The 23,737-nt window shown below is 40.1% G+C and overlaps 1 protein-coding gene across 1 annotated transcript in view; it reads right to left on the bottom strand.

The window, feature by feature from the left end:
- The window catches only part of allc (allantoicase), a 41,839-nt gene extending 18,425 nt beyond the window's left edge, over positions 1-23,414 (bottom strand). The window contains exons 1-6 of the mRNA XM_072251186.1: positions 23,158-23,414; positions 22,495-22,630; positions 16,356-16,406; positions 10,288-10,375; positions 8,111-8,236; positions 3,024-3,103 (exon numbers count right to left, since the gene is read on the bottom strand). Coding sequence (XP_072107287.1) covers positions 3,024-3,103; positions 8,111-8,236; positions 10,288-10,375; positions 16,356-16,406; positions 22,495-22,584 — 435 coding nt within the window. The 5' untranslated portion in view covers positions 22,585-22,630; positions 23,158-23,414. The remainder of the gene's footprint in view (positions 1-3,023; positions 3,104-8,110; positions 8,237-10,287; positions 10,376-16,355; positions 16,407-22,494; positions 22,631-23,157) is intronic.
- Positions 23,415-23,737: the final 323 nt, after the last annotated feature.

The raw sequence follows: 23,737 nt of genomic DNA, 5'->3' as shown, positions 1-23,737 counted from the left end.
ATCTACTCTCACCTGTCTTTTACTCTTGATATACTTGAAAAAGCTTTTAGTGTCCTCTTTGTTATTATCTGCTAGCTTCCTTTCATAGTTCATCTTTTCCCTCTTAATTACCTTCTTAGTTTCCTTTTGTAAGCTTTTTAAAAACTTCCCAATCCTCTGTCTTCCCACTAATTTTTGCTTCCTTGTATGCCCTCTCCTTGTTAACTTTGGCTTTGACTTCTCTTGTCAGCCACAGTTGCATCCTTTTTCCATTCGAAAATTTCTTCTTTTTTGGAATATACCTGTCTTGCACCCTCCTCACTTCTCATATAAACTCCAGCAAGTGCTGCTCCGCCATCCTTCCCGCTAGTGTCCCTTTCCAGTCAACTTTGGCCAGTTCCTCTCTCACGCCACTGTAATTTCCTTTACTTCACTGAAATACCGACACATCAGATTTCAGCTTCTCTTTTTCAAATTTCACAGTGAACTCAATCATGCTATGATCACTGCCTCCTAAGGGTTCCTTCACCTCAATCTCTCTAATCACCTCCAGTTCATTACACAATACCCAATCCAGTACAGCCGATCCCCTAGTGGGCTCAACAACAAGCTATTCTAAAAAGCCATCTCGCAGACTTTCTACAAATTCTCTCTCTTGAGATCCAGTGCCGACCTGATTTTCCCAATCCACTTGCATGTTAAAATCCCCCACAATTATCATAACACTGCCCTTCTGACAAGCTTTTTCTATTCCCTGTTGTAATTTGTAGTCCACATCACTGCAGCTGTTTGGAGGAACACGTAAGAAGGAAATCAGAAGGGCTAAAAGAAGTCATGAGGTTGCTCTAGAAGACAAGGTGAAAGAGATTCTTAGGGCCTTCTACAGATATATTAAGAGTAAAAGAATAGCAGGGGTCAAAATTGATCCTCTGGAAGATCAGAGTGGTAATCTATGTATAGAGCCAAAAGAGATGGGGGATATCTAATATATTTTTTGCATCTGTATTTACTCAGGAGATGGACACAGAGTCTATAGATGTTAGTAATCCAGCAGTGAGGTCCTGGACCCAATACAGATTACAGAGAAGGAGGTGTTTGCTGTCTTGAGACAGATTACAGTGGATAAATCCCCAGGGCCTGAAAATGTGCTCCCTTGGACCCTGTGGGAGGCAAGTGCAGAAATTGCAAGGAGATAACAGAGATTTTTCAAACTTTAAGAGTAAGAGTTCTAAAAGGAAAAGCTCTAAGAGTAAACTAGGGAATTGTACGCTGGTGAACCTGACAGCAGAAGTGGGAAAGATATTGGGAAGTATTTTAAGGGACCGAATATATGTGGGTAAATATTTGGACAGACAGGGATAGATTAGGAATAGTCAGCATGGCTTTGTGCATGGTAAGTTGATGAAGGCAAGGCAGTGGATGTTAAGTCCACATGGACTTTAGCAAGGCCTTTGACAAAGTCCCGCATGTGAGCTTGGTCAAAAGTTTCAGTCATTTGGCATGCAAGTTGAAGTGGTACGTTGGATTAAACATTGGTTTCCCAGAAGACTTCAGAGTAGCGGTAGATGGTTGCCTCTCTGACTGGAGGTCAGTGATTATTGGTGTGCTCAGAGATCAATGCTGGGTCAGTTGTTGTTCGTCATGTATATTAACGATCTTGATGAGAATGTGGTAAATTTATGAATTAAACAAATGGGGGTGTAGTGGACAGTGAGGAAGACTATCAAAGCTTGCAGCAGGATCTGAACCAGCTGGAAAAATGGACTGAAAAATGGCAGTGGCAATTTAATGCAGACACGTGTGTGGTATTGCATTTTGTGAGAACCAGCCAGGGTAGGTTTTAACCTGTGAACAGTAGGGCACTGAGGAGTACAGTAGAACAAAGGAATCTGGGAATACAGATCCATAATTCTTTGAAAGTGGCATCACAAGTAGATATCGCTGTAAAGAAAGCTTCTGGAATATTGGCCTTCATAAATCAATGTATTGAGTTCAGGAATTGGAATGTTATGTTGAAATTTTATATGATGTTAGTAAGACCTAATTTGGAGTATTGTGTGCAGTTTTGGTCACCTACCTACAAAAAAGACATAAATAAGATTGAAAGAGTGCAGAGAAAATTTAGAAGCATGTTGCCAGGACTTGAGTTACAGGGAAAGGTTGAATAGGTTAGGACTTTATTTCCCAGAACATTGAAGATTGAGGGGAGATTTGATAGAGGTACACAAAATTAGGAGGAGTATAGATAGGGTAAATGCAAGCAAGCTTTTCCCACTGGGGTTAGGTGAGAATATAACTAAAGCCTATTTATCCACTGTAATCTGTCTCAAGACAGCAAACGCCTCCTTCTCTGTAATCTGTATTGGGTCCAGGACCTCACTGCTGGATTACTAACATCTATAGACTCTGTGTCCATCTCCTGAGTAAATACAGATGCAGATTAAGGGTGAAATGCTTAAGAGAAACATGAGGGGGAATGGCTTCACTCAGAAGGAGGTGAGAGTATGAAACAAGTTGCCAGCACAAGTGGTGGATATGGAATTTTAAGTGAAATTTGGATATGTACATGGATGGGAGGTGTGTGGAGAGCTACGATCAGGGTGAAGGTCGACGGAACTAGGGAGATTAATGATTCAGCACAGGTTAGGTGGGCTGAAGGGCCTGTTTCTATGCTGTAGAGTTCTATGACTCTTCCTGGCTTGAGTATCCAGAAGATACGTTTCCTTCAAACTCTACACCAGTGACATTGAAAAATTTACAGCACTATCTTTTAGTGCTCTGCTTTATTAGAAAAGAAATATCTTGATGTTACAGAATATATTTTCTGAAGTTTAATGTGTGATAATGTACTTGACCCACTGGTTATACAGTGTGAATATTTGCAGACCATTCACGATATTGACCTACTCACACACACAGCAAAAAGGCACTTCAATGGAACAGTCTTTACTATTTTATAACTTGGTCAAGACTTTAACCAAGATTGCCAAACGGAGGTCATGGTTATCTACAATAAGGAGATTGCAAAAACATCTTTGACAAACCTTTCCAATAGCTTCATATTCCTCCTCTGAAGCTGCAGTTCCAATTTTCTCTCCTCTTGAAGGTAGGTCTGGAACAGCATCTAGTAAGATAGATAGATATGCTATCATATTGTAGACAAGATGCAAAGAACACATGATTCATAGGTGTAAGGTAAGGGAGATTACAGACCATGCCTAGTGATGGAAAATGGTAGCTCTGGACTCTTCTTACCATTCAGATTGACATCGGAGACTACTCATGTAAGGCTGAACACAGTAAAGATTTTCCCTCAAATATTTAATCCTATCATCTATTGTGCACATACAGATCAACACTACATATTTGAGGAGTTAAAGTTGGACATTATATCCATGTGGGTATAAGAAGCTGAGGAATTCTGAGGAACTTGGTGTGGAAGGGAACAATTGGTAATAACACATGCTCAAGGGAGCAGAGTTAGAAAGCTACATGTCAAACCACACTTTAGTACTTGCAAGTTAGACTGAGTGATACTGAGAACGTGAACAGGTAATCCCAGTCCAGTTTATTCTCTCAGGCAGACACAAAAGAAAATGGGTTGGTAGCTGTAACACTTTATTCTGCATTCTGTTTTCGTTTTCCTTAGTACGACCTCAATGCACTGATCTGGTGAAATGATCCAAATGGATGGGCATGCAAAACAAAGTTTTCACTGCACCTCAGTACATGTGGCAACAATAAACCAATTAACCAAAGATCCCACGGTTCCATTCAGAAAAGTGCAGGCAGGAGCTTCTCACAGTTCCTGAGCTAACGCTCACTAAAAGAAACAGATTAGTTTATTATTCTTGTTTACAGGACCTTGCAGTTTGCAAGTTGTTTGGGAAGGGCTTCCGACTGTTCTGCAAATGGAAGAAGCAATAAGCAGAATGCAATTTCTACTATTTTTGAAGTACAAACTTAATCATAGTAATTAGGAATTAAGAAAAATAAGCTATTATGAACATGAGATACATAATGTAGGAATGTGTGCCTGTTTAATTCTTTTTTCTGAAATTCAGTTCTTTTCACATTCCTGGAACTAAATTACAGAAGCAGGGTTCAAGGACCATATTTCACAACATCACATTAGACGAGGAGTACTTAGCATGTACAATGAAGGACATCAGCTCCCTGTGCCACATGTCTGCAACAGTGGAAGATAAATAAACTGGGAGAAGTGACAATTAATTGTAAAATCAGAAACAACTTGGGCAACGGAGGTGTAATATGTAAAATCCGCTCATACAAACCTGATTTGACCCTGACCTCAGATGCTATGTGGACGTTTTATTTTCCCTCTGTGATTGCATGAGTTTCCTGACATGTCACAAGTCTCACTGGTTGGTAGGTTAATTTGGCACTCTAAATTGTCTCAAGGCTGCGTGCTTTGCCTCCTCCACTATTTTTGAGTGGTGTTACTACAACAACGTCTTACTTAACGTCAGTACAACTAAAAAAACTGGTTGTTGACTTCAGGAAGTGGAAGGAGAGTGAGCATGAGCCCGTCTACATTAGCGGATTGATAGCAGAGAGGGTCAGCAGCTATAAATTTCTGAGCATTAACATATCAGATGACCTGTCCTGGGCCCAGAACGTACTGTAGATGTAGTATAATCACAAGTAAGGTGTGCCAGGGTCTTTGCTTTCTTAGAAGGTTCAGAATATCACCAAACACTATCAAACGTCTACATGTGTACTGTTGAAAGTATCCTGACTGGTTGCATCAAGGTACAGCAATTTGAATGTGCAGGAACATGAAAAACTGCAGAGAGAAAATGACTCAGCCCAATGCATCAAGACACATCCCTTCCCACCATTGGTATTATCTACACGAGGCACATCCCCACCAACTGGGCTATGGCTTCTTTTCGCAGCTACCAGGAGATACAGAAACCTGAAATGCCAACAGCTACTTCTCTTCAACAATTAAGTTCATGAACCAACCTGCACAAGATTGGAAAGGTCATGTATGGGCTGAACTGAGCCAATAGGGCCCAGGCCCGAGAGTGTACCAAAGCAGCAGGGCCTGGGACAAGAGCGAGGAATGACCAGCTGTTGTCCGATTTAAATGCCAGGCCAAATTGAATAGGTTGGCTATGGCCCAATCGAGGTAGCAGAGCCCGGGTCTGAGAGCAAGGAACAAACCCAGTTTGCCCGATTTAAGTGTCAGAGAAGATTAAAGAGGTCTGTGTGTCAGGGCCGGAGAGAGGGACAGGCCTGTATTCAGCTCGCTGCTCCATGAGGTTTACACATCTCTGCACTGAACCGAGGCTGTGGTCTGCAATAACAGGCCCCTGGATGACTGGCTACGAGCTGTGGGCTCACTTTCATGATCTTCAGTTCTGAATGTTATTTGCTTACTTTTACTGTTTGCACAATTTTTTTTCTGCACATTGGGTGTTTGATGGTCTTTTTTTCAAGCGGGCTCTGTTGGGTTTCTTTATTTTGTGGCTGCCTGTAAGGAGATGAATCTCAAAATTGTATACTTGATAATAATGTGCTTGAACTTTGAATAGTCCTAATCACTATGACCACTTTCATCACTTAGCACTAAAATGGACCTCATGATTTTTTGCTAATTGTGTCCTTTCTTTTAAAAATAGTGTATAATTTATGTTTTGCTTGTTAATGATGTGTATCTGATGCTCTGTGCCTGTCATGCTGCTGAAAGTGCATTTTTCATTGCACCTGCGCACACATGGACTTGTGCAGATGACAATAAACTCAACTTTGACTTTGTTTTTTTTGTGTAGGGTGAATTAGGGAAGAGTTGACAAGCATGTGGATCTATTGAACTGAATAATCTTATTCCATATGATATAACTCAGAGTTCCTTTTGGCCACATAGCTTTGCCATAGATGTCCCAGTTTCCTCCAATAAGCCAAGGGCAAGCTGACAGTTTAAATTGTCCCTTATACACTGGGCAACAGGGAGGTTAATGGATACGTGAAGGAGAACTGACTGGGGGAAATAAGCTGGGCAACTGGCCTGGCAGGATTTCTCCGAGAGCCTGCATAACCCTTCATGGCAAAGAGACCTGTGGGATGCTGGTGAGGCAACACCTGGAGCATTGTGAATGGATATGGTCATCCTCTCCCCTGCCATAGGAGTCATGTGATTAAGCGAGAGAGGGTGTTGAAAAGATTCATAAAGATGTTGTCAGGGGTTGATTTGCGAAGAAAAACAGGATAGACAGGGACTGTTTTCCCCAGAGAGCAGGAAGCTACAAATGAACTTACATAAGTTTGTAAAATCATGAGTGGATTAGATAAAGTGGATGTTCACAGTCTTTTTCCCAGGACAGGGAAGCCCAAAACTAGAGGGCATGGGTTTAACGTGAGAAGCGAGTGATTTAAACAGGATCAGAGCAGCAAGCGTGATAGGTGTATGGAATGAGCTGCCAAAGAAAGTGGTAGAGGTAGGGTACGATTACAACAGCAGAAAAACACTTAGGCAGGTGCATATCCGTCGATAGGAAAGATTTAGAGGGTTCAGGTAAATACACTCTTTGGCATGGACAAGTTGGGCCAAAGGGCCTGTTTCTGTTTTGTATAATTCTAGGACTCTATAACTGTTGGTTCATACGTCACAGAAACAAACCTTCAGTTCACTGAGTCTGCAACATCCATTAAACACTCACTTATACTATTTACTAGAGCACAGAACAGTGTACCACAAAGGATAGGCCCTTTGCCCACAGTGTTGAGCTGAACTGATTAAATTAGTGAATCCCAAACTAAATCGGGACTGCCTACACAATGTTTACTGTTCTCACATTCCTATCAAGATCTCCCAGTTTCTTCCACCCAGCTATACCCTAAGGGTAATTTACATGGGCTATTTAACCTGACAACATGCATATATTTGGGATGTTGGAGGAGACCCATGTAGTGTTAGAGAGAACATACAAACACCCACCCATTGAAAGTATGGGAGGCCTGGATTGAACTTGTGTTGCTGGAGTTGTGAATCAGCAGCACTACTAGCTGTGCGATTGTGCCGCTCACTGTCATAAGGAGAGCTTTAAAAACTTAGAAGGACATTGTATACAGCTCATTCCATATTGCAAGTAAGTTGTTAGTTGTTACAGTCGGTATCTTTTTTGATGTCTCAGAACTTGTTTTATGGTTATACATATTTGATTGTTCAGTATGTGTGGTCACATTCTGAAATTATTAAAATATTGACAAATAGTACCACTGAATGTTTATTTTGTGCTTTAAACCAAAAATACATTGGTCAAAAAGGTTAAATAGATACTTCACCATATGTGACATCCATTGTTGAGAATAGAAAATAACTTAAATATGTGTGAAGCACAGAAGTCAGTGGCAGATTTAAAATAAGTTACAAGTATTGTAAACTCTAAATTTTACCCATAATGTATCTAAACCAGTTCACTTGATGATTAAGTATACGCCAATGAATTAGGCAAACACATTGATGCACCATATCAGTACAATGATTGTCACAGCAGGAGTTCATGATTTCAAATGGTGAAGGTCTAGGAGAAGCAAAGGGGTATCTCAGAGTTCAAGTTCAAAATATTTATTATCAAATTATGTATACATTATACAACTTTGAGATTTGTCTCCTTACAGGGAGCCACAAAACAAAGAAACCCAAAAGAACCCATAAAAAAGACCATCAAGCACCCAATGTGCAGAAAGGAAAAAAAAACAAATCATGCAAATAGTAAGAGTAAGCAAATAGCATTCAGAACAAAAATGAGTCCATAGGCACAAAGCCCAGTGCAGATCACAACCTCAGTCTCAGTTCAGCGCAGAGCCAAGTACACATTGCTGAGCCCACAGGCACAAAGCCCAGAGCAGTTATAACAGGCCACAACTTGGAATCTCAGAGATACCTTGGGAAATCAGGCTGGCCTATAGTCTACCAGTGTCATATGCAAAGGTGTGTCTCTAACCATTTTCCCACCCATCTGCACAGGAAATGGCACATACTTTTTAGAGGTCCAAAACATAGTAAGGAATAAATGAAAACTATAATTAGTGTGCAGAACTTTCATTGCTTTTCAATGTCTTAAGACTATGTAGGAGTTTTAGTAAATTACAGCTTACTAACCAGTACTTAAGCACGCTGCTTGAATTGACATACGCGGCGCATAATTGCCAGTGAAGTAGGAAGTATCTACATCAATTCCATGTATGACTCCAGGCACACCCAGCTGGATAACACACCAGTCGTGACCTATGAAATACAAACATGTACTGATGTATAAAGGTTAGGCTTCAATACACTGGAAGGAAAAAAAGTCAAGAATATGCTCGGAATCAAGCACAGTTTGAAGGATTCAACTTTTTGAATGATGTGAACTCTTGGAAAGCCAGTATCAAGACACAACTTTCTGTCTGAAAATAAAATTGGCTACATGAAAATTGGCTATTACATTATTTACATATTGGAGGAAAAATCTATAAGATTGTCCAATTCTGATCAATTTTAATTAATAAATAAATATTTGTCTTGGAGGGCTTGTGCTAAACAAGTACAATTGTTCAACTTTACTTCCAAAACTAACTTACTATGACTACAACTGAACACATAAAAGAGCGCTTAGCACTGCTAACCAGAGCTGAATTTCTATTACATTCAAGTCAAATAGAAAAATAGTCCTTCAAGAAAAATGCAGTGCAGGTCATTGACAAATAAAAATGTGGAGAGTAAATTTAACCCTTTAAAATGGGGTACATGGTTGGTTAAGAAGTATAGAAATTACTGGCCTATTTCTGCTAAGCAGCTCATTTCCAATTCATTTTCCAGAGAGTGGTTGTTGAAAACTCTTTAGAGAAGCTCTTTTCCTTCAATTTAAGTGTTTCTACATCTCATTTGAAAAGAACTGGAACCATCATCTCAGTGCCGTACAGCTGTATTTTTGGGTCTGAAGGAACTTCCTCCTGGTCTGACAAATAAACTGGCAAAACTGGATCTCAACTTTCTAATTTCATTGTTCTTTTCTGGAGCATTCACCACCCAACCAGGAGCTAAATTTATCAATCAGACAAGCCTCCAGGCAGGGAATCAGCTTAAAGGAAAACATGTACATTGTGGAGACTTAGGTTTCCAGAAACTTCATAGCTGTTTTACAGTACATCAAAAGAACACCAGATGAAGTTGGACGTCAGGATGCCAGGGATGTGAATGCAGAGTAAGGGAAGGTTAAAGAAAGCAAAATGGTCAGCTGATGATCTGAACCTTCCTGAGGAGTGATGCACGACCTCCTACTGTCTTATGTACTCAAGAATTCAAGGTAGGATTGGAGTCATGGCAACAGGGCACAGTGTACTTGCCTTTCATCAGCCACAAATTCTCCTCATACTCACATTAATGTCTCTCCAGTTAACCTCTCACATGCACACTATGGATAATTTAAAGTTCCCAGTTAAACTGCCAACCCACATATCTTTCAGATGTGGAAGGAAACTGGAACATCCAGAGAAAATCAATCCAGTCACAAGAGGAACCGAAAGGAAGTACCCAAGGGCAGAATTGCTCTCGGGTTGCTGGTGTTATGACATAGTCACTCTCCTAGATGCACTACTGTGCCATCCTCAGGTTTATTCACAGGGACAAGAGAGAGTCTGTCTCTTCAACCAGTCTCCACCCCGAACGGCCTGAACAATTAGCTTCTGCCGTAATATGAGGCATCACCTTGTTTGAAGCTTTCAAAAACCATGATCCAGATTCAACTGTATTTCATTGGCTTTGTATCTGTACTTGGCACAATGACAATAAAGTTGAATCTAATCTATTCTAAAAAGCTGTCATTGTGATCAAATGTCCATTTGAAATGCAGTCATATTGTGCTTTACCAGAAGCAAAGAGCTCTGCTGTATTGATTGAAGATATTTCATATTTGTAATGCTAAATAGTATTTCTTCTCCGACTTCAAAACACTAGATCACACAATACTCCATCGTGCATTTAACAGATGACTGGAGCATGAATCTTTATTCCCGATTCTGCCTGATCGTTGTCTTTATATTCTACTTAGTGCCTACCCAAATGGGCCATAAGAGGCAATCTTTTCTCACCCCTGTACTTTCCGGCCTGTTATCTGCAAAGTCTAAAGCATTTGTCATGCTGCTGTCCTTTAGATTAAATAAGAATTCCTGTTTTATCAGTTAAATATACAGTATGTCAAATTAATGGGTCTGCTTTTACAGAGTTCTACCTGGTAAGATTCTAGTAGGATATATATTGATTAGTTTTAAATGTGTATATTCTAGACTTTGACCCACCTGGAATTCGCTTTCTCCTCGTTTCCCATCCATCCATCCATTTGCCAAAATTTGTAAATTCTTGGGCCTTCCATTGCGTTGCTTCAGGCTAAAAATATGTTTTAAAAATTAAGATATACAGTCTGAGTGTGTGGTATTCAATATATTTCCCTTGTACCCAGCTCTGCTCATAGAATGAAGTTATCATCTTTAAGAACTGTTTGTCCAACAGTTTGGTTGCCTGCTCCTATTGCAATAAATGGCTGGTGGACAGATGTCAAAGGTAGTCTAGGGGAGTACCCTCAGAAATTTTTGCCAATACTCCCACTAATCAGAGGCATAGAGAACAACAAAATCTTCATCTATATTGACGAGGAAGTATTGATGGGCATGGGGCAAGGGAATATCACTCGGGTGGGCTGTTCTCCTGAGGTGAATGTTCACCGTGTTCAATTTTAGTTTTGTGAGCAGAGGATTCAGGCCAGCACCAGAACAGCACTGACTCTCCAACGTACTTTTCTCAAAGCTCAGGTGAGTTATCCCTAGTGTCCATTCAGTCAGCATCACCAGTACATTTATTTGTTGCCACGCTCTAGATTTTGCTTCTGGTTTCTCGCCTAAGACTCTGAACTGAGGAGCAATTACTGGTTTACTCTGGGGTCACATACAGACAGAGAGTGTAAGGATGGGAGATCTCTGAAGGACATTAGTAACACAGGCAGATTTTTGCAATATTTTAGCAACTCCATGTTATTGAGATTAGCTTCTTGTTAATTCCAGGTTTGTTCATTATTTGAACTTAAATACCTGTGCCTGGTTTCACCAGTAGTTTTTGTTTTCCTCATCTGTTTGCACCTGTCACCTATCAGTCTGTGTCTTAACAATCCCCTCTCCGTATCCCCTACTATCTGTGTATCGATGTATCATTCCCGTATCTTGTCTGGTTCCACCTATCACCTACCAGCCTCTGTCACATCCCTTCTTCTCACATCTATATACTGGCTATCGTCCCTCTACAGTTTCAGTCTATATACAGGTCTGGATGAGAAACGTCAACTAGCTGATGTTGCTTAACATCCCCCACCCCCAAACCCAAATTCCTCCAGCAGTGCTTTTCTACTTCAGATTTCAGCACCTGCCAGTGGTGGAATTGAAACCGAACCTTTGAGTCAACTGTCCAAATCTCTTACGGCTCTTTCATTAACAGTCACTATGCTACTGTACCCAGTATTAGTATGTGTACAATATTATATTGATGTCCAATGAACAAAAATAGCCCCTATGTTTTCTGCACTTGTAAATATATTTCTGTGACAGTTGTTCCAATTTGATGTTTACATTTTTGTTCAGTGCTGAGAAATTGCTACAATGTCAGAAGTGCAGTTTTCTGAAAGCGATGTCATACTGGAATATTCTCTTTTTGTTCCAGAGATTTACGAAAATGGTAAAAGCTTCAAGGGATATTTTTCTTGTTAGAACTTGGGAAGTACGATGTTAAAACAGCCCAGGTCTTTTTTTTTAGTTTAGATGATTAATTCTGTTTAGATTAGTTTTTTTAGCGTTTTTTTTGGTTTTTTTTCTTTTTTCATGATTTTTGTCCAGATTTTTTTTGTTCTGTATTATTCATTGGTATCCTATATGATTAGGAGTTTTGTTAATTAAGTACTATTTGGTTCTATAATTATTCATGTTAAGTACAGCAATGTATTCCCAATAACTTTTTACTATTATTATGTTATGTTTATATTTTATGAAACTAATAAAAAGATTAAAAAAGAAAGAACTTGGGAAATAAATCATTGTACAGGGAGAACACTCATGAAATAACTGAGAAGTTTGGAATGCACACCTTTAATATATGCCACCAAATTTTTGGTCATCTTGAAACAATGAAAATCAAACTGTCTCTGTTACTGTCACTCTGCACTCATAACACTTTGGACAAATAGAGTTCATCTTAAATCTACCACTCCTTGTAGCAAAGAGGTAAGTAGATATGCTGAAGGAGGAACAATAGGTGGGTGCAAGTTTTAGGCACTATGGTTAACATAATGCTTCAGACAAAGTTAGGAATCAAAAGGTTGAGCCTGGTGTGACAGAATCGAAAAGAGTGAAACAGGACTGAAGGTGTTGTACTGTATCTGAATATGTGCAGAATAAGGTAGATGAACTTGCAGAACAGTTGCAGTTTGGAAGATATGATGTTGTAGGCATTACAGAATCATGGCTGAAAGATTATAACTGGGAGCTTAATGTCCAAGGATACACATTGTTTTGTAAGGATAGGCAAGAAGGCAAAGGGCACGAGATTGCTCTGCTGTTAAAAAATGAAATCAATTCATTAGAAAGAGGTGACATAAGATCAGAAGGTATTTAATCTTTGTGGATAGGGCTGAGGAACTGCAAAGGTAAAAAGACTCGGATGGGAGTTATACACAGACCCCCAAACAATAGTAATGATGTGGCTGACAAATTAAATGGGATATAGAAAATGCATGCCAAAAGGACAACGTTACAATAGTCATGGAGGACTTCAATATGCAGGTAGACTGGGAAAATCAGGTTGGTGCTGATTTACAGGAGGGGGAATTTCTAGAGTGCCTACGAGATGGCTTTTTAGAGCAGCCCGTGGTTGAACCCAGTAGAGGATCGACTATTCTGAATTGGGTGTTGTGCAATGAATTAGAATTGATTAGAGAACTTAAGGTAAAAGACCCCTTCGGGATAAGTGATCATAATATGATCAAATTCACCCTGAAATGTGAGAAGGAGAAGCTAAAGTCAGATGTATCAATATTACAGTGGAGTAAAGAAATTTACAGGGGCATGAGAGGAGTTGGTCGGAATTGATTGGAAAAGAACACTGGCAGGGATGACAGCAGAGCAGCAATGCCTGGAATTTCTGAAAGCAGTTCAGAAGGCTCTCGATACATACATTCCAGGGAGAAGTATTCTAGAGGAAAGATGACAACCATGGCTAGCAAGAGAGGTCAAAGCCAACATAAAAGCCAAAGAGAGGGCATATAATAGAGCAAAGATTCTTGGAGATTAGAGGATTGGGAACCTTTTAAAAACTAACAGAAGGCAACAATAAAAGTCATTAAGAAGGTACAGATGGAATACAAAATTAATACCCAATAATATTAAAGAGAATACCAAAAGTTTCTTCAGATACACAAAGTGTAAAAGAGAGGTGAGAGTGTATTTTGGACTGCTGGAAAACAATGCCAGAGAGGTAATAATGGAGGACAATGAAATAGCAGATGGACTGAATAAGTATTTTGCATCAGTCTTCACTTTGGATGATAGTAGCAGTATGGTGAAAGTTCCAGGTGTCGGGGGCATGAAGAGATTCTTTGGAAACTGAAAGTTCTGAAGTCACCTGAAACAGCTTGCTGTCCTCGTGACAAGACCTTGGTGGTGCCAGGGTATTCATTAGTCCCACAGCCTGGGGAAGAAGCTGTTACCCAATCTGGCAATCCTATGCTTCTGTACCTCCTTTCTGATGGTAGTGGGTGGGTGAAAGAGATTGTGAGATGGGTGATAGGGATCATCAACAATGCTTCCGGCCTTTTGTATGCAAAGTAAATGTCACAAGTGGGGAGTGGGGGATGAGAGAGACAGACACTGGTGATTTTCACTATCCTCTCTGGGGTCTTGTAGTCCAATACCTTACAACATCCGTGACGTACAATGATGCAGCCAGACAAGATGCTGTCAATGATGGTCCTGTAGAAAGCTGTTGGAATGTTGTCAGAAAGTGTAGACAAACGCTGTGCCTTCTTGTGCAATGAGGAGGTGTTGTGGGACAGTTAGATCATCTATTAAGTACACACCAAGGAACTTTGTGCTCTTCACTCCCTCCGCAGCAGAGCTATTGATGTGCAATGGAGCGTGGTCAACCTGTACCTCCCTAAAATACACAATTACCTCTCTTGCCTAGTCTATGTTAAGACTCAGGTTGTCGTCCTCACACTTGACAAGCTTCCCTATATCTCCCTATATGCCGACTCATCGTTGATGTTGATGTTGTATCATCACTGAACTTGATGGTGTGGTTTGAGCTGAATCTGGCAGTGCAGTCACAAGCAGGCAAGATAACCAGCAGCAGGCTGAGTACACAGCCCTGGGGGTGGGGTGGGGCAGTGCTCAGCAAGATGTTGCTGCAAGGTTGGACAATCTGTCAAAAAGTCCAAGAATCAGTTACAGAGAGGGATGTTGAATCCCACTGAGGACAGCTTACCCACCAGCCTCTGAGGGATGACCATGTTAACCCCGGAGCTGAAGTCAATGAACAACATCCTGGTGTATGAGGCACCATTTTCTTGGTGGGACATGAGAAAGTGGAGGGTCGAGGCTGTGGCATCATCAGTGGACTGGTTTAAGTGGTAGTAAACTGGAAAGGGTCCAATAAAGCACTGCATTAATGTCGAGGTCAGTGCAACTGGCTGGTAATTGTTTAGGCCAGTTGCCGTCCCTCCCTTAGGAACCAGAATGATGGTGGCTGCCTTGAAGCCTGCGGGGACAGTGAACTGTTGTAAAGAAATGTGAGAGATGTTTGTTAAGACCCCTTTTAGATGGGCCACACAATCCCTCTGCACCTGACCACAGCTAGACCCAAAACTTTGTGGGGTTTACCCTAGCTTGGATCCTCCTCACCTCAGCTGTGGCCTGACAGGAAGCCTGCCCCTCTGTGGGGGTGGGGATGGGGGGCTTTCCTCGACGTAAGACCATAAGATCATAAGATATAGGAGCAGAGGTAGGCCATTCAGCCCATCAAGTCTGCTCCGCCATTCAATTATGGGCTGATCCAATTCTTCCAGTCATCCCCATACCCCTGCCTTCTCCTCATAGCATTGATGCCCTGGCTAATCATGAACTCATCTATCTCCGCCTTAAATGACTTGGCCTCCACAGCTGCTTGTGGTAACAAATTCCACAGATTTACCACCCTCTGACTAAAGTAATTTCTCCGCACCTCTGGCTAAATGGATGTCCTTCATTCCTGAAGTTGTGCCCTCTTGTCCTAGACTCCGCTACCACGGGAAATAACTTTGTAATCTTTTCAGGCCCTTTAACATTCAGAATGTCAATGAAAGTCATGTCATTCATTGTGTCAAATTGTGCTTAGAAGGAATTCAGCCTATCAGGAAGGATGGTATCACTGTCGTTGACGTGTAGGGTGAAATTGGACTTCCACATGGAATACAGTGTAGGGAAGTAAATGGCCATGCACTTTGGCCGAAGGAATAAAGCCGCAAGCTATTTTCTAATCAGGGAGCAAATTTAGAAAATGGAAGTGCAGAGGAATGTGGAAATCCTACTGCTAGTTCTCTAAAGGTTAACTTGTAGGCTGAATGTTTAGTAAGGAAGGCAAATGCAATGTTAGTATTCACATCCAGAGGCCTAGCATATAAAAGCAAGGATGTAATGCTGAGGCTTTATAAGGAATTTGTCAGATAACATGTGGAGGACTGTGAGCAGCCTAGGCCATGTATTGAAGAAAGGAAGTGTTGGCATTGGAGAGGGTCCAGAGGAGGTTAACTAGAAAGACCCCTAAATGTATGAGGAACATTTGACGGCTTTGGGCCTGTATTCACTGTAGTCTAGAATAATAAGGAGAAATCTCATTGAAACCTACTGAATATTGAAAAGCCTATAGAGAGTGGACATGGAGAGTATATTTCCAATAATAGGAGAGTCCAGAACCAGACAGCACAGCTTCAGAATGAAAGGATGTTCCTTCAGAACAGAGATGAGGAGGAATTTTTTTTTCTTTTTGAGATAGCGGGTAGTGAATCCATGGAATTCATTGCCACAGAAGGCTGTGGAGGCCATGTCATTGGAATTGAAGGTAGACAGGTTCTTGATTATTTAGGGTGTCAAAGTTTATGGGGAGAGAGCAGGATGAATAATAAATCAGCCATGATCGAAAGGCAGAGCTGGCTCGCTGGTCCAAATGCTGAATTCTACTTCTATGATTTACTACCTCATTGTAATACAGGGCACAAAGGGTAAAGGAATTGCTTCAATGTACAGCCATTTCAGCACCATAAAATAAACCAATATGTTCCATGCCTTTCACTTACCTTCAAAAGATTCTCTGCAGCTGCGAACCAATCATCTGTTGCAAATAGGACCTGGAAGACAGAAAAGTGGAAAAAGTGAATTTGTCCCTAATGTATCAAGATTTTTTTAAATCTATCAACAAGGGAAGAGACTGAACAGGGTAAGACATTTTCCTGTGGGTGGTGGGAAGTATCTGCCAGAGTCTCTGCAGACTGTAACAAACAATCTGCTAGAGGGACTCAACGAGTCAAGCTGCATCCTTGGGAGAAATTAAATATCGACGTTTCAGATGTAGTGCTTGTCAGCATTGGCCTTCCTCCCATAGATGCTACTCAATCCATTGAGATCCTTCAGCAGATGGATGGTTGGTCCACATTCCAGCATCTGCAGTCTCCTGGATCTCCATTCCAAGCTACTCTCATTATAAGCACTAGAGCTCTCTAGGAGATTCTTGGAAAAGGTCACATGCAGACTAATGTGTCTTGAAGTTAGCAGTGAAAATTAAATGGACCAAAATAGAGAAAGGAAAAGGCACAAAAAAATGGGAAAGAGAATCAAAAAGGGTTAGGGTTAGGATTCAGGTTAAAATAATGGTTTAAGTAAGCTAATACAGCAGGGAGAATGGGAACCAGTATGATAGAGCTGAGGATGAGCCGGCAGGTTTACAAGTAGATGATGGGAGTAATATGAATGTAAAGGAGGACAAGCCAATGATTGGGTGCAAATGCAAACAGTGCAAGGGGTTAAGTTGTACCACAGAGGCATAATCTAAAAGGTTGACGAATGCAGGACTGAAGGTGTTGTATTTAAATGCACGTAGCACTCGGAATAAGGTGGATGAACTCGTGCCACAGTTAGAAATTAAATGGTATGATGTTGTGGGCATCACTGAGTCATGGCTGAAAGGAGGTCATAGTTGAGAGTTTAACATCAAAGGATATACTTTGCATTGAAAGGAGAGGCAGGAAGGCACAGGCAATGGTGTGGCTCTGTTGGGAAGGGATGGAATTACATCTTTAGAAAGAGGTGACATAGGGGCAGAAAATGTTGAATCTTTGTAGGTGGAGTTAAGAAACTGCAAGGGTAAAAAGCCATTTTGGGAATCATTTATGGGCCTCCAAATAGTAGCCAAGATGTGGGGTTGAGATTGCAAAGGGAGCTGGAAAGGGCATGTAATGGAGGGCTTATATGTAAGGGAATTGGAAACATTAGGTTGGTGTCAGATTGCAAGAGGGGGAATTTGTTGAATGCCTATGAGCTGTGTTTTTAGAACAGCTTGTTTCATGAGCTACAAGGGGAAAGGTGATCTTAGATTGAGTGTAGTGTAATAATCCAGATTCTATTTGGGAGCTTACAGTAAAGGAACCCTTAGGATGCAGTGATCATAATGTGATTGAATTCATACTGCAATTTGAGAGGCGGAAGGAATAAAGGGAATTGCAGAGGCATGAGAAAGGAGCTTGCCCAGGTGGATTGGATGCGGTACTGGCGGGGAAGAAGGCAGAAAAGAGATGGCTGAAGTTTCTGGGAATAGTTCACAAGGCGCAGAATAGATATGTCCCACAGAATAAGTTGTTCTCAAATGGCAGGGGCAGGCAACTGTGGCTGACAAGGGAAGTTAAGGACGCCAAAAAAGCCAAGGAAAGGGCATATAATGCCCCAAAAGTGAGTGAGAAGTTGGACAATTGGGAAGCTTTTAAAATCTAACAAAAGGCAACTAAAAAAGCCATAAGGGAAAAGATGAAATACGAGGGAAAACTATCCAATAATATAAAGCAGGATATTAAAATGTTTTCAGTTTTATAAAGAGTAAAAAGGAGGTGAGAGTTGATATTGGACCACTGAAAAATGATGCTGGTGAGGTAGTAATGGGGGGAAAAGAAATGGCAGATGAGCTAAATAAGTACTTAGCATCAGTCTTCACCATGGAAGACACTAAGAATGTGCCAGAGGTCCGTGAGTGTCAGGGAGAGGAGTGAGTACCATTGCTATTACAAAGGAAAAAGTGCTAAGCAAACTCAAAGGTCTTAAGGTGGATAAGTCACTTGGACCAGACTGATTTCATCCTGGAGTTCTGAAAAAGGTTACTGAAGAGATAGCAGATGCATTGGTTATGATCTTTCAAGAATCACTTGATTCTGGTATGGTTCCAGAGAACTGGAAAATTGCAAATATCATTCCACTCTTTAAGAAGGGAGGAAAGCAAAAGAAAGGTAATTATCGGCCAGTAAGCCTTACCTCAGTGGTTAGGGAAGTGTTGGAGTCCATTATTAAGGATGAGGTTTCGGGGTACTTAGAGATTAATGATAAAATAAGTCAAAGTCAGCATGGTTTTTGTAAAGGGAAATCTTGCCTGACAAATCTGAGAGCTCTTCGAGGAAGTTACAAGCAGGATGGACAAAGGAGAGACAGTGGATGTCATTTACTTGGATTTTCAGAAGGAATTTGATAAGGTACCACTCATGAGGCTGCTAACAAGATAAAATCATGTGGTGTTACAAAAAATATATTGGCATGAATAGAGGAATGGCTGACAGGCAGGAGGCAGCAAGTGGGAATAAAGGGGGCCTTTTCTCATTGGCTGCCAGTGACTAGTGGTGTTCTTCAGGGGTCAGTATTGGGACCGCATCTTTTCACATTGTTTGTCAGTGATTTAGATAATGGAATTGATGGCTTTGTGAGAAAGTTTTCAGATGATATGAAGATAGATGGAAGGGTCGGCAGTGCTGAGGAACTTATGCGATTGCAGAGGACTTAGACAAGTTGGAATAATGGGCAAGAAAGTAGCAGATGGAATATATCATTGGGAAATGTATGATTATGCATTTTGGTAAAAGGAACAAAAGTGAAGACCATTATCTAAATGGGGAGAAAATTCAAACATCAGAGGTACAAAGGGACTTAGGAGTCCTCATGCAAGACTTCCAGAAGGTTAATTTACAGGTTGAGTCTATGGTAAAGAAGGCAACTGCAATGTTGACATTCATTTCAAGGGGACTAGAATATAAAAACAAAGGAATAATGCTGAGGTTTTATAAGAATCCAGTCAGGCCACACTTGGAGAATTGTCAACGGTTTTGGGCCTCATATTTCAGAAAGGATGTGTTGTCTTTGAAGAGAGTCTAGAGGAGGTTCATGAGGATTATTCTGGGAATGAATGGTAAACATATGAGGGGCATTTGGCAGCTTTGGGCCTGTACTCAATGGAATTTTGAAGAATGTGGGGGGATCACATTGAAACCTACCGAATGTTGAAAGGACTAGATAAGGTGTATGTGGAGAGGATGTTTCCTATGGTAGGGGTATCCAGAACTAGAGGGCACAGCCTCAAAATTAAGGGGCAACCTTTTAGAACAGAGGTAAGGAGGATACTTTTAGCCAGAGAATGTTGAATCTGTGGAATGGTGGTGGCCGAGTCCGTAGGTATATTTAAGGCGGAAATGGATCATTTCCTGATTGATCAGGGTATCAAAGGATATGACAAGAAGGTAGGTGTATGGGTTTGAATGGGATCCGGGATCAGCCATGATGGAATGACAGAGCAGACTCGATGGGCTAAATGGCCTAATCCTGCTCCTATATCTTATGGGCTAGGAGCACCACAGTGTGTGGAGTTAACTTTCATTTATTAGGTGCTTTCAGTGTGGCATTTGTTTCACATAGTTTCACCCTTCTTCTATGCTGGAAATAATTTTACAATGAAAGCACCAGGAATAACTCAGTGTGATCTGAGGTCTCAGAACATCATTAATGTATCTTAAAACAACACATAGTAGTGCAATATTGTATAAGCTGGCCAACTCATCTAAATCTTGTCATTCAAATTATCTTGGAATTTTATAGATCATATATTGATATGCTGTTTGTGAAATTTAGAGTGAAAGTCTTAGAATCAGACAACACAGAAACATGTCATTCTGTCCAATAATCCATGCCACTGTCAATTACCCATCCAACTAATCCCATTCAAATCAATTTGACAATTTAATTCAATCATTGTCCTGAGGCTAACTCATTGGGAATGATAGAATGAATTGGCAATGAAATTACACACATAAAAGTTGCTGCCTGGCCTGCTGCGTTCACCAGCAACATTTATGTGTGTTGCTTGAATTTCCAGCATCTGCAGAATTCCTGTTGTTGGCAATGAAATTAATTGTATTTGTACCATTCTGAATCTGGTTATCTTGATTTTGAGAGATTGGGACCATAAACTCCAAATGTTCATTACAATAGAAACAACTTGTGTCTATGCACCATCTTTAACGTAATAAAATATTCAGGAAAAAAAACAGAGCCATAGGCAGATAACTAAAAGCTTGAGCACAGTGATAGATAATAAGGAATGTCTTAAAGTAGAGAAGTTGGTGCAAGGTGGAACGATCTCACATTAGAAAAGGCAAACAGTTACTGTGGACATTAAGAAGAAAAAAGAATGAAATGAAGTCTACTCAAGCTTATGTGACATGCTTTTTTCTGCAAAAAAAAACATTGCAAGTCATTATCTTTTACACGATTAATTATTGTAAATAATTACTGACAATAATTCCTCTGACTATTGACATAAATGCAATGAATCCTGTAAATTTTCAGCAATAATATAAACCTGTAAGAATTTCCATTCTCTATCACCACATTTGAATACATCAATTGGCAAACTTTCCCTTGTTGTCTACTGACTTTGGATTTACTAAAATTCTTGGCACTATACTCAGCCAACATCTGCTGTAAAAGCAAAGGCATTCAAGATCATCATTTCTCTGGAATAAAATTGGTTTTATCCACATTTAGATCACTTGTAATGAGTTCTGGGAAAAGTGCCCCAGTGAGACCCAGTGTAGGTTATATGGTGAATGTGCACTTTGAAAAAAATTGCTGTTAATTTCAGCTATCATTTTCCTGATGATTGACAGAGTATCAATTGGGATGAAAAGTCATTAGCCTGAAACATTAACTCCTCAGATCCTGAAACAAAAGATTGAAGATACTGGAATCAGGAGCAACAATCAATACACTGGAGGAACTCAGCTGGTCAAGCAGAGACTGTGGGTGGAAAGGAATTGTTGACATTTCACTGTTGATGAATCTTGATGCAGGGTTTTGACTAAAAACAACAGCAATTCCTTTCCTCTTACAGATGCCATTTGCCACTTGACGTTCTGAGTATCTCCTACAGATTGCTTGCTTCTCCACAAACAATGCCTAACCTGTAGAGATTTTTTTTTTCCTCATTTTCTGGTTTTGTTTCTGATTTCTGACATCTGCATTATTTTTATTCCTTTTCTGTTTCTGTCAATTCCACCAGGGCAATTTTCATATGGTCAATAATTATCAATGTTATTACTGATCGAGAACAACTTCACAGAAAATATGGGGTGCCTAATTCTAGGACACATGTTTCATTACTAGAGCCTTTTCCTCATCTTTGCTGTGTAGGCTCATTGTCACAGCATAAATTGGATTATCTAAATGTTGGCACCTGTGAAGATAAACTCAGAAGGTAAATTCTCTAAGCCTAAATTTGCCAAAGCTTCAGGCTTATGTTTGATCCTCATGTTAATTTAAAACTTATCTAAATTAAAATGTTGGTAGAAAATTTGCTTTATTGACAGAAGTGCTTATCTTTTGAATGAGACATTAAACCAAGATATTTAAATATTAAAAATTCCATTCCATAAATTGACCTATCCAACATTCTAATAGCACATTATTTAAAAATTTATTCATTGATCTGACATTAAGCTAAGTAGTTGACCCATTTCTCTATATAGCAATAAATGCCCTTCCACATTATTCCAGTTAAATCACTTTGGGAAATTGAGGACATGAAAGCACCTGTGTAAGTGCAACTTATAGCGCAGAATAGGCCCTTCCAGCCCTTCGAGCCATGCTGCCCGCCAATCCCCCGATTTAATCCTAGCCTAATCAAGGGACAATTTACAATGACCAATTAACCTACCTACCAGTATGCCTTTGGACAGTGGGAGGAAACCAAGGTGTCCAAAGGAAACAGACATGGTCCCGGAGGGAATTTACAAACTTCTTACAGGCAGCGGCAGGAACTGAACCCAGGTTGCCTGTACTGTAACGTTGTGCTAACTACTACACTACCATGCTGCTCTAAGTCCTTCCAAATTTCACTTGTGCCATGTAGCTTACCTTTGCTCCAGTTACTTCACAAGCCAAGTCATTCATATGGACAAAGTCTGGAAGTTTTTCGATGTTGCCCTGGATTGGACGAGCTGCCATTCTTCAATCTATTCTAACAGATTAAGTGCTGTTTTTTTTTTGTTTGCTGAAATACAAAGATTGTGACAAAGGAACCTTTTAAAAATGCATGGACACTTTCTGGCTGAGCATGCCTTTTATACAACCCTCTCCATGAAACAACTTTTCACCTTAAAAGTAGTATCCACATGCAGGCTTTCTTACCTAATATATCAATATCACTTTCCACAGTATTTCACAGCTGTTTCTAAGTTTTTTTACTCTTTAATTATGAATTAACCAAAATATGAAATGCAATTCAAATATAAGCTGTAATATTCAGCAGGTGCTGTTTCAAGAAAAATAGAATTCAAATAGTTTTTTACAACTTTCTATAAAAGTAGGGTGCTTATAAATCTAAATAAAAGTAAAACAAAGGAACAGAATTAAACAAAGGTTTTGCATCACTCAAAATCCTAAATAAAGAAAAATCACATCACTAGTTCAAAGCCTAGTGTTTAGTTATATTTGGATATTTGCAAATTGCAAGTCCACTCACTCTCAATTAAGTTATTAATCTGAAACTTGCAATTGCACATTTGATCAATGACTTACCAATTTTCCTTCTGACAAGCCAGTTTGCAGCTGTAGCAAGCAGCCAGTGAGTTTAAAGTGCAAAACAAATGTTGAACAGCAAAACTGTAAACCTGCAGATTGAACTTAAGATCACAAAGTTGATGACGTAAATGTAGCTAGCTGCATTATTGGGCATTTCAAATTTCTAAATGGAAAACAGATTAGTTTTCTTATGCAGGTTCAAAATGTATGCCCAGGAATTGAATGGGAACTCGTTCTGATAATAAAATGGCAGTTTTTGCCAAATCAGAAAACACCAATAAAATCTACTATGATAGTGTGAGTTATCCATCAAGGTCTTGAGCGGCAACCTTTGGATCCAATTTCTATCTATGAGCTATTAGTGTATGTTGATAACATTATCATGGATGACATACACAGAAGATGACTTTCACGTTCAGCCGAATTACACCAGGAAGTGACCAGTCCAGTTTCTCAACAGACAGGCTTCAAAATATATACAGTCACATTATTTATGCAATTTGCATATAAAAATTGGGAGTAAATGTTCTTCTAATACAACTTCGTCTACATAAGTGTATTATTAACCTTCATCAAA

Source organism: Mobula birostris, chromosome 2 (assembly GCF_030028105.1).
Source record: "Mobula birostris isolate sMobBir1 chromosome 2, sMobBir1.hap1, whole genome shotgun sequence".
NCBI classification, from domain to species: Eukaryota; Metazoa; Chordata; class Chondrichthyes; order Myliobatiformes; family Myliobatidae; genus Mobula; species Mobula birostris.
The sequence above is the reverse complement of the archived record's forward strand: the minus strand, read 5'-3'. Positions and strand labels throughout refer to the sequence as shown.